At 25.7% G+C, this 18,088-nt stretch overlaps 1 protein-coding gene across 2 annotated transcripts in view; it reads left to right on the top strand.

Moving 5' to 3' along the window:
- The first annotated feature begins 242 nt into the window (after positions 1-242).
- The window catches only part of LOC129963862 (S phase cyclin A-associated protein in the endoplasmic reticulum-like), a 55,473-nt gene continuing 37,627 nt past the window's right edge, over positions 243-18,088 (top strand). The window contains exons 1-8 of one of the 2 annotated variants that reach the window (XM_056078448.1): positions 243-364; positions 1,621-1,662; positions 5,381-5,422; positions 5,624-5,714; positions 7,743-8,035; positions 9,519-9,619; positions 10,514-10,642; positions 15,498-16,810. In XM_056078448.1, coding sequence (XP_055934423.1) covers positions 5,414-5,422; positions 5,624-5,714; positions 7,743-8,035; positions 9,519-9,619; positions 10,514-10,642; positions 15,498-16,810 — 1,936 coding nt within the window. In that variant the 5' untranslated portion in view covers positions 243-364; positions 1,621-1,662; positions 5,381-5,413. The remainder of the gene's footprint in view (positions 365-1,620; positions 1,663-5,380; positions 5,423-5,623; positions 5,715-7,742; positions 8,036-9,518; positions 9,620-10,513; positions 10,643-15,497; positions 16,811-18,088) is intronic. The other variant, XM_056078442.1, reaches the window with a different exon arrangement.

The following is an 18,088-nucleotide window of genomic DNA, read 5'->3' as shown; positions in this document are numbered from 1 at the left end:
GTGCAAAACAATCTACTAGCATATTATGTAAAAGTAATAACAATTAAGCAAAAGCAATAACAACATATTAAGTAAAAGTAATAATAATTATTATATGTTCTTTTTATAAAATTCTAAATAAATGTGGTCTTGGAAACAATATTATTTGATATCCGAACCAACTACAATGCTGAGGGAAAAAGGGAATTTATACATTTATAATTAGGGAAATGGCAGACCAATCAAAGAAGACCTTTTCGTTTTGGTTTGTGTTTTATTTGTTTACATTTAAGCAATAACTCATTTCGATCCATGCGATTTGAAGTAATTAAAGTTTAGATTGGAATCATGTAATTGAGGTTAAAGATGAATAAAACTTTAATAGGTATGGTTAACGTATATTAATTTAGTTCTAGGATGAAAATTGTTTACAAATAATATGATTTTTAAAATATATTTATTCTTTGTCATGTAACACCTGATAATTAATTATATTGTTTTATATTAAAATTTTAATTGTTTAATTTAGGTTTTCTCTCTACGAAAAGGCATAAAAAGAATTATTATTTATTTCAAATTTATATAACCGTAGTGTTTTTTTGTAACGCTCTTTCGCGGAATAATTTTGACCATATAGTAATCTAATATAAACTACAGAAATAATAACTTTATGTAATTTTACTGTTCTGATTCAATCTATATTTAAGTCTAAGGTAGTAACTATCATAAATTTAACATTTCTTTAAAATTTTTAAATGTTAAACAGATTACGTCTATGGAATTAGTATCTTCACTTTAATATTCTTAACTGAATTATGTGTTGTTGTTTGTGACTGATTATTAGTTATTTTAAAATATTTCCATTATAATTTTGCTATTGAAAGTTATTTTATAATTTTAATTCATCCATTCACTAACATTTTAAATATCTATTATACAGATTATTTCATGTTCTTATGTTTTCTGAAAAATATTCAATTTATATTATTTCGAAGGAGAAAATGAAATATTTGTGATTTACTTTTTTTAGTGTATTTTTGACTGTAGATAGAAATATAGCAGAATTGTATGCCTATTTTTAATGATGAGACAAGGATTGATATAATAAAATTGGTGTGTTGCCAGGGTGGCTAGTCAACCAGGAATTGTCGGAGAATTCTGAGAAATCAGGAAAAAGTGGAAAATTTACTTTAAAACGAAATTTTTTATAAATTAGTAATTCTTTTCGAAAATGAGGATTCTCAGGCATTTTTACTTTAGCAGAATGAAATATAAGCAGAAATCATCAGTGGCAACTAATGAAAATCATGATTTGTGGATAGTCAAAAACAGAGGCCAAAAGTATTTCTGCACAAACACTAGGTTGGGGAAGATTTATATTTGAATTTCTGAAGGATCAGCATTTTCTTTATGCAGCATCATAAGTGTTTTTGAAGAAATTTCTACATTTCTGCATCTAGATTATAATGGATTCTGATTCAAGTTATGCTGACTGTTCTGTATCTATTAACCTGATTATTATTTGTCATACTTTTATATTCTATACACTTACATAAAAAAATTTCTCCTTTATACTGTTTTCCATTATTTATAATATTGCCATGATAATTTGACAGTATAATTTGGTATTATCTTTTTTAGATCAAGTTGCATTTGATGCTAGGTTTAGACAAAGCACTTTAGGTACAGTAAAATTGGTTAAATTAATATTTGGAGTTACAATGAAAAAGAAAAATTAACCATCGTATCTAATTTATTTCATATATATATATATATATATATATATATATATATATATATATATATATATATATATATATATATATATATATATATATATATAATATATTCTTCTGAAGTTTTTTGTTATTATTGTCATAATTAGTGAAAATATATAATATGTTTTGATATACAAGTTACAAAAGCATGAATTTTGAGTATTAAGATTCAAAATTGTTTTAAACTGGATGTAAAATATTGACCCATTATAACTCTGAAACAGTTTATATCAGTTTCACAGTAATTAAATTTTTCCACATATTGGAGATCTGTTTGTGAATTTGAAAGTACCAGACATCATTGCTAATATTTACTCAAAACATTTTTTTACTTATTTTTACTCTATGAATGCAGATCTTTTACTAAATTCTTCCTATGAACATTATTCCTAATATTTTCTTCAGGCATTTTTTTAAATTTTGTGTTTGTTTAAAATTTCCCATATACTTAAAAAACTGCTGTTTAGTTTTAAAATAGTAGCGTCAAACAACGTTAATGTTAAACACAAAAATTAATTTGTTTGATATATTACAGATACATTTTTGTCTTTTAATTTTCTCAAAAAATTTAAAAAAAGAGATAGACAGCATTTTTCTTATTCATTTTTGTGTATTTTAAACTGATTGCCACAAAAATTTACAAAATTTATTCATTCAATTTCCTTTACTAAATTCACTTTTTTTCAAAAAAATATATACCTTTAAAACATTTTTCTTTTTATAAAATAAAGAAAACAAATTGACGATAAGGTCCAATTCTCCACTTATTTCTATATGTTATGGGTCAAAGATTCAACTAGTATGCAGATGATTTTTTTTTTATAGTTGATGGGCTAAAATTTAATGCTGTTTTAATATCATTAAATAATATTTTTTATTCTTTTTAATACAATAGTTTCATTTTGTATTTGTAAATGATTTTTTTTTTTTCATTCTGTAGAATTATTATTCAGTTCTGTTGGTAAACAGTTTGGATAGAGAAAAACTCTCTGGTAGGAAACAAATCAATTTATTCTTAAGCAACAAAATGGATAAAAAGAACTGATTTGAGTTTTAAGCCATTAAGAAAATTTGACTCATATAAATCAGTGCAAAATAATATCACAAATAAAAATTTTATAGCTTCTTTTTGTAAAATTTTTAAGAATCCTTATCTTTTTTGCAAAGCAATAAATGTTAACATTTTAGACTGTAACAAAGGTTTAAAGAGAACCTTCCAACAAACACTGAAATGAGTAAAATATTTGTTAATTAGAAACCTAGATTATAGCATTGTTCAACAGGCTTTTTTTAAAGTGTACAAGTAATATATAAATAAATTGTAAAAAAAATAATTGTCAATAAGCAAAAATTAGGACAATTTTTTTAAATTGTTATTTTTGAAATAAATTATAAAGCTCCCAAGATGAATGTTTTTTTTTTCTTTCATCTTGATGTGATAAAAAAATATATTTGATTTTACACAATTTAGTTATTGTTATCAAAATTCTAAATTTATGATCATATTAAACAGCAGCTACTGTATTTTTGATTTTAATATTATTTCATCAAAAAGTTTTTAATAATTGCAAATATATATATATATATATATATATATATATATATATATATATATATATATATATATATATATATAAGAAAAATATATATAGCATTGGAGTTGAATTTTATTTTTAGATTTATGTATATATGGGTCAGTTGATATATATGTTCTATGTGAAGCAAGGTCCATAAATTTAATTTTAATTTTTGTTTCTATTTTCTTATCGGGAATGTTTCTTATTTTTATTTAATTGCTAAATTTACTTGCAAAATTCGAACATCTATACAATAAAGGGTGAATAATAAAATTATCTTGCAAAACTTCTGTATCAAAGGAATCTTGGCTACATGTATTTTTTGAAGTTGAGAAGTTGTTAGATATTGATTGTATAATTTCATACCCAGTAAAATTCTGAAGAAAGTACATGTTGTGTTATTTAAAGAAAATTACTTTAATATGAATTAGCTAGATGTGTTATGACTAATTTCTGCATAATTTCATTAATTAATTTATTTGATAATCAGTCATACTACTATTAATCAATTATCTGCATTGAGTGACACACCTATTCACAATGTTCTCCTTCTTATGATTTTTCCAATTGCTTGACAAGGATTATTACAAAGTTTCAGAAAATAAAAATCTTATTATAATACTTAAATTTTAAATTTCTTGTAATCTTCGTTATTTCTTGATTACTTAATAAAAGTTAAAACATAAAAAATTAAGAAATAGTTAATCATTATATTTCAATTTAAGAAATATTCTTTAAAGAGTTCTTGGCATGTTAGCACGAGTGTACATGTTGTATGCATACTTACACTAACATCACTTCTGAACTGACTTAATGATTTTATTGAATTTGACAACCGTGTTCATTGGTCTCCTGAAATTTCTGTTGGAATGAATTAATTCTATCCCTTAGAGTAAAGAGGAAGAGTCTTTTAATTATCCATAGTAAATGGATCAATTGTCATGATGTTTAATTTGTTGATTTCAACTGATTGAACTAAAAATATAGCAATAATTTTTTGCTAATCAGTCTTGCAAAATAATAACCATGCTCAAATCAAAGCTTTCTGGATACAGTGGGAGTGAATAGTTTCGAATGCATATTGCAAAAACAGACCAACTAACATAAAAACTTTTTATTTTTCAACTTACTAAATTAAAATTATAATGGAGTTAAAACTTATTCCCATAATGAATCCTTTCAAGTTATAATTGTTCATAATTTTGGGAAAAATAACTAAAAATATTGTAATGGTAAATTATTATAACTTGTAACATCTTTTGATATGAATAAAAATAGATTATCAAAAAGCATTTTATAAATGGACCAATAAGCATGTCATATTTATACACAAGATTTTTACAATACAACATCTGGGTGAGCATATGGGTGGAAATTATAATAGTTTTAAACTTCAAAGTATTAAAATCTGTGCTATATTTCATCAATTATATGATTTTAATAAACTCTGTTATTTTTATGATATATTCCCATTTATTTTCTTCTATTGGGATCTATTAAGGATGTTAAGCACTCTGTTAGTAGTATACAAAATTTATGCCATCAAGTATATTTAGATAAATATTGCATATTAAGTGCCTGTTAGCAATTATCACCAAAAACAATGACAAATAGGCATATTAATAGGTCTTTCTTGACTAAAATTTGATTATTTTCACCAATAGTATATACAGTTAATACATAAGCTCCTGCAAAATAAAACTAGATACAACTGTATTCAACATATGATAAAATTTCAAATGTACACTTCAACTTGTTCAAGAAATAAGAAACGCATCAATAAAAAAAATGAATATATATATCATATTTGGTTTCTAAAATTTGTTTAAAAAATTAGTTAATTATAGACAAGAGTAAATATTTTCATAAGTTCAAAATATGGAATAAAAAAAGTAAAATTTTCAGTTTTATTTTAAAAGTCTCAAAGCAATCTGAATTTATGGTTAGAAATTTAAAGCTTTTATCAAATAGTTCAGTAGAAGTTCATTATGTATGCCAAAAGTGATTTGGAAAATGAATATGAAATATTTTTGTATATATTTGTAGGATATAAGGTGTAAACTGAAAAAACGCTGCAAAATGGCAACGGTGAGTTTACTTAAAATTATTCTCTTAGTTTTGAAGCCGAAGATATGTTTCTTTAAAATATTTTAGATATTTAAATACTTGCAAAGTAAAAAATCATCAAAATAATAATTAGTATTCATTTAAATTTATTGATTGAAAATTAATTAGCCAATAAAAAAGGAAGATATTTATAAAACTATAATTTTAATTATTTTTTCATAGGATACAACACAAAATACAATTAGAAAAGTTTATGAAGAAGGTCTTGAAGTCAGAAATCTCTTTAATTTCATTTCTGATGGATCCATGGAGGGTAAATATTGTTATTGTATTCTTTGCTAAACGTACAATATTTTAGTATTTAAAATACAAGGTTTTGCCAAAAGTGCAATATTTTATTCATCATTTAATATTGCCTTTCTATTTGAAAATGGAATCTTTGTTCTAATTATTGTATTTCATATTCCAGACTTTTTATATGTTACTGAAGTATTTTGTTCTAGCTCTTCTCACTCATAAAGCTGTAGGATGTTTCTTTTTAAGTTTTCATAAGAAAAAAAAATTACCATAAGCCCAATTTTTCCTTTAGAACTTGGATGTCAACATTTGAGCTTGTGATATTGGGAGAAAAGACTACAAAATTGTCAATTTTAGAAATTGCTCAAGGCAATGACTTAAGGCTCATTGTTGTTGAAATAGGGTTTTAGTATGTGGTAAAAGGTTTAGGATTTTTAAAAAAATTGTGTAATACATGATTAGATTTCATCTCTTGAACTTGAGCAATCTAGATAAGGTTCAATATATAATACATTTCTATTTCTTTAAGGGCATTGTCATTTCAAGTAATTTAATTTGAAATTGCTGTTCTATTTATTATGTTATTATTTTTTTAATTTGTTTAATTTTATTACTATTTCATTCTGCCAGTCAGACATTTTAAATATTCAGTTCAGGAAGACTTATTTGTACTTAAATAAAACTTAATCTTAAATAAAACCTCTTACTGAAACTGTAATATTCAAGTTTCATTTTATCTGTAGAAAAAATTTTAAAATTTCAGTTTTCCATGGTTGAATATATGAGGTTTGGTCTGTATAGGAATGTTTGTTACAGTTTCAAGCATGTGCAGGACCCGTCATTCTTTGGAAGGGCCCTTTTCATCCACAGTATCACTTTGTATGGATGAAAATGAGGTTGAAATATTTAAAATCGATTGTTCCAGTGGCTACAAAATATGATCATACATATTACTCTTAATAGTACTTTATTGAAAATGTTGATTAATAGATATATAAAGTATTCCATGATAATGCTGTGAAGAATAGTAAAATGTAAAATTAGGATATATTTTTTTAATAAAGGTCAAGAAAATATCTATGAGGAAACATCTCTGGTTGAGCATTTATAATCAGAATGAACTAGTGTTGGCAGTCAATATTTAAACTTGTGTAAACAGAACATTAATGGGTTTCCAAAGTTCATCAGGATTATCGCAAATACTTTAATATTTTTAAATTTCTGTAATAAAAGAAGATGGACTTTTTAAATTGAAAATGATAATCAACATGATACATAATGATCATATTAAATAAGACATGGGTATGCCATACAATCAAATCAAAACAACAATAATTTGAGTGGTGATACTTTTAATTGCTAGTAAAAAGAAAACAAAATGGATAATTTGAAAGCATGAAATTGCAGCAAGGGTTTTTAGAGTTTATAAAATTGTTTTTAATAGATATTTTCCTCTGAAGAGCAACAATTAATCCTACTTGTTAGTATTAGAAGCTAAGAAAGCTACATCCAAAATTCAACAACAAAGTATGTAGAATGTTTTAGCCCATGTCATATTTCTTACTGTCAATGAAAAAATCACAAGCTTAAATTCAATATTTGATAAATTCTTAAATGGGAAGTATTTGGTCATCTGCTGTGTAATGTAGAATTTGCACTACTTATATGCCACCTTTTCTGTCATTAGAAGAACTTTTCAATGATCAAGTCTTTTAATTATTAATGAAATGAAAATGACCATTAATAAACGGATGTCATTATTAAGAGCAGAATTCTGGGAAGAAGGTATCTAAAAACTTGTATTTAATACAAAAGACATATTTAAATTTGTGAGGAAATTATGGAGGAAATTTGAGAATTTTATATAAATACAAAAAAAAAAAAAAATTCTATTGCAAAATGAACTTCATAAAAAATAATCCTCATAATTTAATTTTTCAATATATGGTATTTGTTGGTGGGTTGGTCCACCAATTGCAGTGATTCATTTTTCTTCATCAGATCTACATTTGTTATAATAAAGACAACTTTCTTCTTTCCATAGAGGTTGGAACATCAAAGAAACCTCCAGTATCTCCTCGCCCTCAATCTGTTTCCCCAAAACCTGCTTCCCTGGATTCAAATAAGACTAAAGATCCTTCTCTTATATTAAGAGGAAATAAAAGACGAGGAATACTTTCTCGACCTAAAAGTCGATTAAGATCTGCTTCTGCTGGACGAAATCCTGAGAAAGATCTTCGAGCACGTTATTGGACATTTTTATTTGAAAATTTGCATCGTGCTGTTGATGAAATATATCAGACTTGTGAAATGGATGAGAGCATTGTTGAAAGCAAGGTGATTATTTTCTTTTTCATACAATTAATGCTCATTTATTTTTCTTTTAAAATAAAAAAAATTCTCTACAAGACTTCATATTTTTTTTTATTGTCAATGAAATACAGCAACTGGTTTACTGTTTTCTTCTTTACTGTTTTGTATTAGGTTATAATGGAAATTGTGTTTAGTTGCATTATGATCTTTATCCTGCACTTTAAAACTTTTTTAAAAAATTTAATTCTTTTTACATTAAGTGGTTTTGGTATTTTTCCATAATAAATTTTACTATTCATTTTCACTGTTTCATCAAACATTTAATTGTGTCATTTTCTTTCATTCTTAAAAACAAAAGAAGAAATTCGGCTTAATATGTGTGTAGTTTATAATGAATAAGAAAGCATTGGTACAGTAATAAAAGTTAGAATATATATGAATTAAACATTTGTTTTTAATGGCAGCATGAAATCATGGGACATGAAATCATTAGAATGATTCATATATATATATAATAAATGAATGGAACAGACATTAGGCTTATTAAAATAATTTTAGTGTCTTTCAAAATTCGTTACTTAAAGTTTTTTCTCAATAAAACCCTAAATATGAAATTATGCATAAGAGATTTCATTGAAACTGAATGCAATGATTATTCACAGTTACTAATTGGTCACTAAAGAAGTTTAATATTTTAAATAAAGATGTATTTTGATAAAGGTGTTACTTGTATTATTTCAAGTTCCAGTATGATTGTGTTTTTTTAAACTTATTATTTGCCTTCTATTGTGTGGATTTTTTATTATTATTATTATAAAGCTGTTTACTGTATATAGAACATGTGCTAAAGATCATTACTGCATTTTTGCCCCTTTTTTTTTTTTTCTTCAAATGTGAAAAATTTGTAGTAAAGGGAAATAAACTTTGTGTGTGTGTTTGCATGGGTGTGCTTATCAGTTTATTTTACATCTTAAGTAGAATATCAATATTTCTAAACATAAGATTTCTGTTCTTTCCAGAACTGTATCTTTGCTATGTATTATCATGAAAGAAATTATATTACTTTGACTCAGCCAAATTTTTTTCTTATCTAGGAAAAAATTAAAAAAAAAAAAAAAAATTCTAACCATTTGTTTGTTTCCTGTCTAGAATGTTTATTTCAGTAATTGATATCAAATTTCTAAGCAAATAGACGAATTATGTTTCGTGGCATGATATGCTGTTTTTTCTTCCAATGTGACTTATTTTATAAGGATGATGAAAAAACATTTTCATCAGATTTGTTGATTTAGTATAAATCTGAAATTCTGTAAAGAAGTAATTCATTTAGCAAGTAATAAATGTTATATTTTATGTGCACTGTCTTTTCTCTCTTAGTCGATTATACAATTTATTTACTTTGATGTTTATTTCTAATTTATATTGTCTCTATTTTAATTTATGAAAGTTAATTGTTGTTTGCGTGTCTCAACTGAACCTTATAAACAACCAATATTTCTTTTCATAGGAAGCTATTATGATGCTTGAAAATTATAGCAAAGATTTTCATGCCTTGATTCAATATATAAACATCAATAAAAATTATGAAAAAACTGATCCACCTAATCGGTAAGTTTGTAATTACGCTTTTTATTTTTCAAACTGTAAACTGCTAATAACTGCTTTATTTTTAAGTAATACTTAAAAAATCTTGCAAACACAATTTTTTTTCTTAAATTTCGTGGATTTTTTTTAAAAAAAAAATCCTTTTTAGGTGTATTTTGAATTTTATCTCTATTGTTATAATGAAAAGTAAAATTTTATGATGATTGTCATTCATTTTGATTAAGAAAAATTATTTTCTTGTTTTGTTGCTATATTTCATCAAAGTGAAACCATTTCGAGCAAATATCATGGCACAGTGACTTTTATTTCGAATATTTTGAATTGTTAATTATAAACTCATTTTTAATATTATTATATTTTATAATAAATTAATTTTTCAGTCCTGTTTTTTTTTTTTTTTTGAGCTAGCTATATTTTATTTCTTATTATTATAATTTATGTAAGAGCTGAATAACTGCTTTATAGATTTTGATTCAATATACAAACCAATAAAAAAAATGACATTTTTAATTTCATTTAAACATCAGTATACTTACTTTTTCAAACTGTTCTTTAAAATAAATTTGTGTGCAACACTTTTTATTCAATATTACTGATAACATCGGAGGACCATATAATAAATTAAAATATTTAACTTTTTCAGAAATACATTTATTGGTTCGGACAATACTTTTCATCACTTAAAATATTTTTCCAAATGGAATTATATATCTATTTCTAATATCTAAATTCGCTGTTCAGCCACAATAAGATTAGACACATAGTATGTTGAAGAAAATGCTCCTGCAACTAAAACATTTCATTCAAAGTACTAATAAAAAATTCTAAGATTTTATCAAATCTATGTTATATTCAGTATACCATCTACCACATTTCAAAATGTTCATTTTCTTATAGACCTACATCCTTGACTTGGGAAGTCAGAAAATCTTCACCTGGAAAATCTTTTTTGAAGAATGTTTTTATTGAGAAACTAACTGCTGGAAATAGCAATGCCAAGAAAATACTTTGTTTTGATCCTTCTAGGTATGCAAAATAATTTTATTTTTCTGCTTTATCTAAATGTAAAAAATATATAGTTTAAATTCAAATAATATTGTTTGAGCCATTTAGCATACTTCAGGTATTTTCAGTCTCTTTGGAGCAAAAAATTATAAATCTAGTTAAAGAATTTTAGATTCCATTGTCATTTGATTTTTCATTGCTTTGCACCCCATCAAGTTTCATGCATCAGTTATCAAATGCATCATCAGTTTTTATGACTATATCTACACTAATGATTTATCTTATGAGTTAATATTATAAACTGTATTTCAATTATGTTTAACAAACAATGAAGATATAAATTACCATATATTGATTCATTGTATTCTTCACTTCTTTACTTTGCACTAAAATGTGTCAAATAATTTTATTGTCAAGATTGATATAGTAGTATAAGTTTTTGTTTTAAAATAAAGGTAGATGGATGTCTGAGAAGTAGTAGAAGATTAAAATAGTTGTTTTATTTCCTTTCTGATTTTGGTTATTTCAGTCCTTTCTTTTTACATCAGTGGACTAAGAATGCTTTTATCTTATAAATACCAATTTTTTTAATTGTATTATGTTTTATTAGTTACATTTGATAAGAATAAGGTTTGCAACAGTAGTGTTTGTGTTTAGTTTTTATACAATCTCTTTTGTATAATTTTCATTTTTAATTTATCAAAACTTCAAGAATGTATTTTTAAACATCAAATTATAATATACATTAGAGCCGCTATATTTTAATAGCCTTATACTACTTTTTATTTTTATTCTAATAGTATACAGTCAAATGATATAATAATGATATTAAAAATTTAGCTGTCTGATTCATCTATATATTTTGTGAAACTATAACTTCACTTTCTTATTCCTCATGTAAACTATACCGATACTGAATAATCTTTTTTCCTTTACATTTAACATTGAAAAAAACTTGCAAAATAAACATCTGATGATACAAGAAAATAGTTTGAATTTCACTGTAACAGTGAAATATGATGTTGAAAGATTATGCAAAAAAATAGTTTTAAAAATTAAAAAAAAATTTGGAAGCAATTATATGATAACTTAGTATCATCCAAAAGACAGTTTTTTAAAATATTTCAAAAATAATTCTTATATAGTAATAATTTTAGAAGTTATTAGTAAAAAAATAACAAAATCTGACTTAATTTGTAATGAATTAATGATTTTTCAAAATTGCTCCAATATATGCATTCTTATCCTCCAAAGTGCATTTATGTCAAATTTGGTATTCTTGGTCAAACAATCTGATCTGCAGCATGCCAATACATTTTCTTTATTATTAGTAAAGATATGGTACTATTTTTTTCATTCTTTTTATTAATTCTACGAATGCAATTATATTTATTCTTAATTATTACATTCTGTAATTCTAGATTTGTAGAAATTTTATTTAAGGTGGCACAGTATCATCTAAGAATTATTATTATTTTTTTAATTTTAATGTCTTGAATTATGTTTTAATTGTGTTCATGTAGAATAGTATTCTATAAATGTTCTCCACAAAAAAATTTGTATTATTTCAAAATTTTGGTAACATTTAAATAGAAAAAATTTTGATATTTTTTTTAAATACCCAAGGCTTTTTTTTTGAAATTGCAAGGTTTTTTTACAGTTTTTTTTCTAGAAATTTTTATTTTAAATTTTTCTACAAATATTCTGCATAAAACTTGCTATGGGTTTCTTCTTATTAATAATATTTAAATTTTTATAAATTTTTTTATTGTGGAATACACAAAAAATTCTGAAAAATACGTTAAACTTAAAAAAAAAATGTTTCACATCTTCAATAGCAAGTTTAATAGAGCTTATACTTTAGAACATTCAATTAAAATATGATGCCTGTTTAACGAATATATAAAAAACCTGTACGAATGACCAATATTTCAAAAATATTAATTACTTTTTAAAAGTAAATAATATATGAGGTACATTTAATCAAAATCAGAGTTGATTAAATGCATGTTTATGTGACAAACATAAATTAACAACATATATAAAAAATAGGAATGCCTTTATTTCCATGATTTTAGAAGCCTTAGTATGTCAAAAATTGGAAATGAACAAAAACTAAAAAATCTCTAATTTAAAACTTCCATTCTTCTAAAGAAAATGGTATGTGGACAAAACTAAGCAACTTTATTATTTTATTTCACTAAATAAAACTATACTTTATTTCAGTTTAGCTATATGAATTTGAGAGTGGTAGGAAAATGTAATAATTCATTTTTTATCAGGTTCTGTTTCAACAGATGATTTGAAAAATGGGTATGGCAACATTGTTTTCTCTCTTGTCATGTACCAAAAGATTTTTCAATAATTTAATCAAAAATACATTGAGAGATTCAATTTATCATATGAACCCATAAAAAAATTTTCGATATTTTTCTGATGATATTTTAGGTACCTTATACTTTACTTTAGAATCTGTGAATAATTTTTAGTCTTTATTTATTTATTATTTTTTTTTGTTATTATTAATTTTGAATATTTGGAATCTACTTGAAAAGTTCAATATTTTATGTGTTAAAACATACAGGATGTCCTGCCTAATCACAATCTGTTATCTAATTTCTAAACTATGAGAGATAAACATAGATACTTTCATTTGGTTAAATACTTTAAATGAGGTTAAAAAAATGTCTTCATGGTGTTTTTAATCATTAATTGTACTGCTGAAAAATTATAAAATTCAGAATTTTTATATGATTTCATGGTTCTATTATTATATTTAATAAGTATTCTTTGCACACTAACATTTAAAGTAAAATAATAATAATAATAACTTCTCTTCTGTTACTAAAACTGACAAGTTTAAAACTTTGAATATCACTATTTTAAATGATTTTAGACTATTTTAACAGCTCCTCAAGATAGATAGTCGAATCCATGAACTTTGTTTTCTTGAGACAAATGTCAATTAATCTAAAATAATAAAATTCAGAACTGCATAATCTGTTTTAGTTGCAGAGAGATGATACTGTTTTTTTTTTTTTTTTTAATTAAAAATGTTAGTGTTGCTAGAATATTTTCTAATATGACTTACCGGATCAGAAGACTGTATGATAATTGGGTGATATTTTGCAACATCATGTATTTTATTCGAACAAAGAATATATTTCTTTATGTTATTTAAAGTATTTTTTCACATGAAACTATATGCTTATCTCCAGTGACTTAGAATTATTGAGTTATAATTAGAGAGAGCACATTATATAATCATTGGTATAGTTATATAAATATTAAGGTTGCGTAAATATCACTGTGCTGTTTATATATATATATATATATATATATATATTGGGTTGTTTGGAAAGTAATTTCGTTTTTTTGGGGGAAAGTGAAAGACAATTTTCATATAATGAATAAATATTTCATTAAATTATATATTAGCCATTCTGGTCCAACACTTTTTGCCATCTTTCTGGTAGTAGCACGATTCCACGCTCATAAAATTTTTGGTCTTTGCTGGTAAAAAACTGATCCAGGTGATTTTTGACTTCATTTGAAGTAAAGGTTTTACCGTCCAAAAAGTTTTGCAGTGACCAGAACAAATAATAATCCGAAGACGCCAGATCTGGAGAATATGGTGGGTGTGGCAGTGTATTCCATTCAAGCTGTAAAAGCTTTTGGCGAGTGACCAAACTTGTATGAGGTCTCGCATTATCTTGGTATCTACATCTTTTCTGTTGATTAATTCTGGCCTTTTCTGTTGAAGTGCATCATTTAGTTTGTCCAGCTGATGACACTAGACTTCCGAATTAATTGTTGTGTTATCCGGTAAAAGTTAAAAAAAAAAGCCTTTGAAACCCCACCAAACAGGCAGCATCACCTTTTTTTTTTATGGATATTGGCTTTCGAAGTGCTTTGAGTTGGTTCATCTTTTTTTTCTCCATGATTTCTTGCATTTGACATTGTTATATACAACCCATTTTTCGTCTCCAGTAATGATGAGCTTCAAAAATGGATCATTTTCGTGACATTTGAGAAGCGAATCACAGACGTCAACGCGGCGACACAAATTTCTCTCCGTGAGAACATGGGGAATCCATATATCGATTTTCGATGTTAAACCCAGGCCTTTCAAGTGGTTATAAACAGTTGAATTCGATAAATTTAACCTCTCACCGATCTCAGGTGGTGTTATTCGCTGATCAGCTTCATCAGCTTTATCAGCTTCAATCGGCCTTTCAGAACGTGGTGCATCTTCAACATCAAAATTGCCGGATCGAAATTTTGCAAACCAGTTCTGGCGCTGGTTTCTTCACATCTTCTCCATACACATCGGTTAATTTCTTTCTGGCATGAACAACATTTTTACCTTTTCTATAGTAAAAAAGTAAAAAATGATGAAAATGCTGCTTATTGCTCTCCATATTTAAAAGGGCACCAACCAAAAACTATTGCGTAGAATTAATTGGAACTTTTTCACACACAAGCCTTGCTATATCAGCTCTCAAAACATATAATGATAATGTGGCTTAAGTGTGAAGTTGGGTTCAAAAAAATACAATTAAATCCTCTGTCGGGAATAAACAAAATTACTTTCCAAACAACCCAATATATATATATATATATAAAATATTGCAATGGCCAGAATAATTCTTTCAAAACTTAAATATAATACTCATCATAATTGCAAATGCTTAAAAATCTAATTATGCATTTTTTTACATGCATAATTGGATTTAAGCTTGCTACTCAATCTGTTTCATCAAACATATCTAGCATAAATCCCTCTAAAGTTATTAATGTTTTATTTTTTTTTATTTGCTTGATGTAGTGCTGTTTATATCTTTAAAAATATTCTAATTTTAGATCAATTTTTCAGTGAATTCTCTTCATCTGATGTTAAAAATTTGACACTGACTACAGCCATACCAGGTAATACATGTAGTGAACCTCTTGACTCCAAAGTCAGAATGGATGTTGTCTTAGAAACAACATCTATATCAAATCCTCTTCCAAAATGTTCACATGAGGCTACAATGTCTGTTGTTTCAGAACCTCTTGATGAAACTTTTCCTTGTAATGAAAATTTGATTGTAAATAAGGTTCTTACTCAAGAAAATGTTTTTGATGATTCCAGTATTAAAGAACAAGATCAAAACATAAACACATCAAATACAGTAATTGTACCTGATGATTCCAGTATCAGAGAAGAAGATCAGAAGAAAAACACATCAAATTCGGTAATTGTACTTGATGATTCCAACATTGGAGCAAAGGATCAAAAGGTAAACTCATCAAATGCAATAATTGAAGAACAGACAGAAGCTTCTATCAAGAATGAGGCTGATATTATTTGTTCAGAATTAAACTCATGTGATGAAAACTCCTTAGCTTGTGATGAAAACTCTTATAAAGAGAATAATCCACCTAATTTTGTCCAAACTGAAGCTTCTTGCAAGAAGGACTCGCTTGAGAAGTCTCAAAATTCTATTATTCCTTCTTTGAATCATAATTCGGATGCTAAGAAATGTGAGTTGAAAAACATAAAGAATGCTGAAATTAATGAAAGCATTGCAGCTAAAGCCCCATCTCCTCCATCCTTGAAGGATAAAGCAACAAGTACCAAACCAGAGCTTTTAATTAATAAAGGCTTGAAAAAAGCAACTGTAACATCATCCCTTTCCAAAAAAAAGATTAATGTTGCACCATCTCTTCAAGAATCTCGAGAATCATGCAGTAATTCTATTTTAAAAATAGACCGTATGGATAAAACTGCAACATCCAAATCAACCACAATCCCATTGAAAAAAGTTGAAAATAATCTGTCATCTCCAAGACCAGCTAGTACCCCCATTTCTAAAAACTCCTTTAATTTGAAATCTAATACAATTTTAAAGAACGAAAAACAAGGCACTCCTGCAGAGAAAAAGAAGATTTTGAAAACAAATCACAGTGAATCAGCTATAAAAAGAAACATATCTTATGTACAGTCCCTAAGTTCTAAAAACCAAAGTGGCAGGTTTGAAGAAAGAGGGAAGAAATCTCATTCTCGACTTTTGTCTGATGGGCATAAAGTACCTCAGAAAAGTGGTTCTATGTCTTCTCTTAATCAACCTCCTTCCTCAAAAAATTGGACTCGTAAAACTTCTAGTGTAGAGAAAATTCCAGAGGTTTTAAAGTCCAATACAGATGGTGAGTTGTCATTCTTGTCTTAAAATTTACTGTGTAGTCAGCTTGAACTCGGTAAGATTTATTTTCTTTAGTAGTTATTTGAAATTTTGTTTCTCTTATTGCTAAGTTTAATTTTTTATTCAGAAAAGGATGTTAATTTGATCCATATTGTACATTAGATTGCTTGTGGATTTGATAATTTACAAGAAAAACAACTTTGATAAAGCAGATACCTGTTATAAATAAAGGCAAATTTATTTATAAAAAACTTAATGAAATGGGAGGAATTTGGTCAAATGTTTTGCAAGTGTCAGTAACATATTAATATGAATAAACATGTATAGTATATGCAGCTGATTAAAAGAAAATCATCAATTTTATTTTTAAAAATATAACTAGATAAATGACAAATATGCTGAGATGTATAAGCCCATACCAAAACAGCATTCAAAATATAATTGTGTATGAAATTTTACTCTTTACATAGTAAACAACTGTCAGATATTGAATTCCCAATTAAAATTAAACTAAAAAAAATTTTCAAAATGCTTTTCTGCTTTACATCATTCTTTAAAAAAGCTTGCTTTTACAAAAAAAGGAAAAAATAAATATAGTTGTTTTTTTGTTGTTTGAGCTACCTGTATAGATTAACATCTTAAATTTTTGTTTTATCACCAAATTTATTTGAATATTATTAGATTGATCACAAAATCATGCTAATTTCCATTTGTTTTTTACTTTGATTCAATTGTAACATATTAAAAATTTCAGTGCTTGTGTCCTATATTGACCTCCAGGTTAAAGTTGTGATTTGATATGCTACGATCACCAAATTCCATTATAAATAATATAATCTTCATATATATATAAATAATATATAAATAATAATACATATCTTCAGCATAAACAATAATTTGTACACTCTTCTCCCTATCACCCCACACATAACTTCAGGATGTAAGCATTTTTTATCAACCTCTTAATGTGTTTAATTAATGTGGATTGAACAACAATTAAATGTGGATTTTAACTGTGGAACTAAACTGGTGTCTTAAATAGTTATACAAATATACTTTGTTAATTCCCTTAGATGGGGATTGTTTTTTCTGTTCACCAAAAAAGTCAACATTTTATTGTTCAGTTCAAATGCAGACCATTTGTATTTTTGTGTATACTTTTTGAAACATTCCTAAATAAAATATTCTTAAGGTTTTGAATGTCTTCAGTTCAAAGGTTTGATTCTTTCATTTTATAGGCCAATTTTCTTATCTGAATGCTATAAGAACAAAATAATTGGTT

This window comes from Argiope bruennichi, chromosome 1, assembly GCF_947563725.1.
Source record: "Argiope bruennichi chromosome 1, qqArgBrue1.1, whole genome shotgun sequence".
NCBI classification, from domain to species: domain Eukaryota; kingdom Metazoa; phylum Arthropoda; class Arachnida; order Araneae; family Araneidae; genus Argiope; species Argiope bruennichi.
This window is presented reverse-complemented; position numbering and strand designations above follow the sequence as displayed.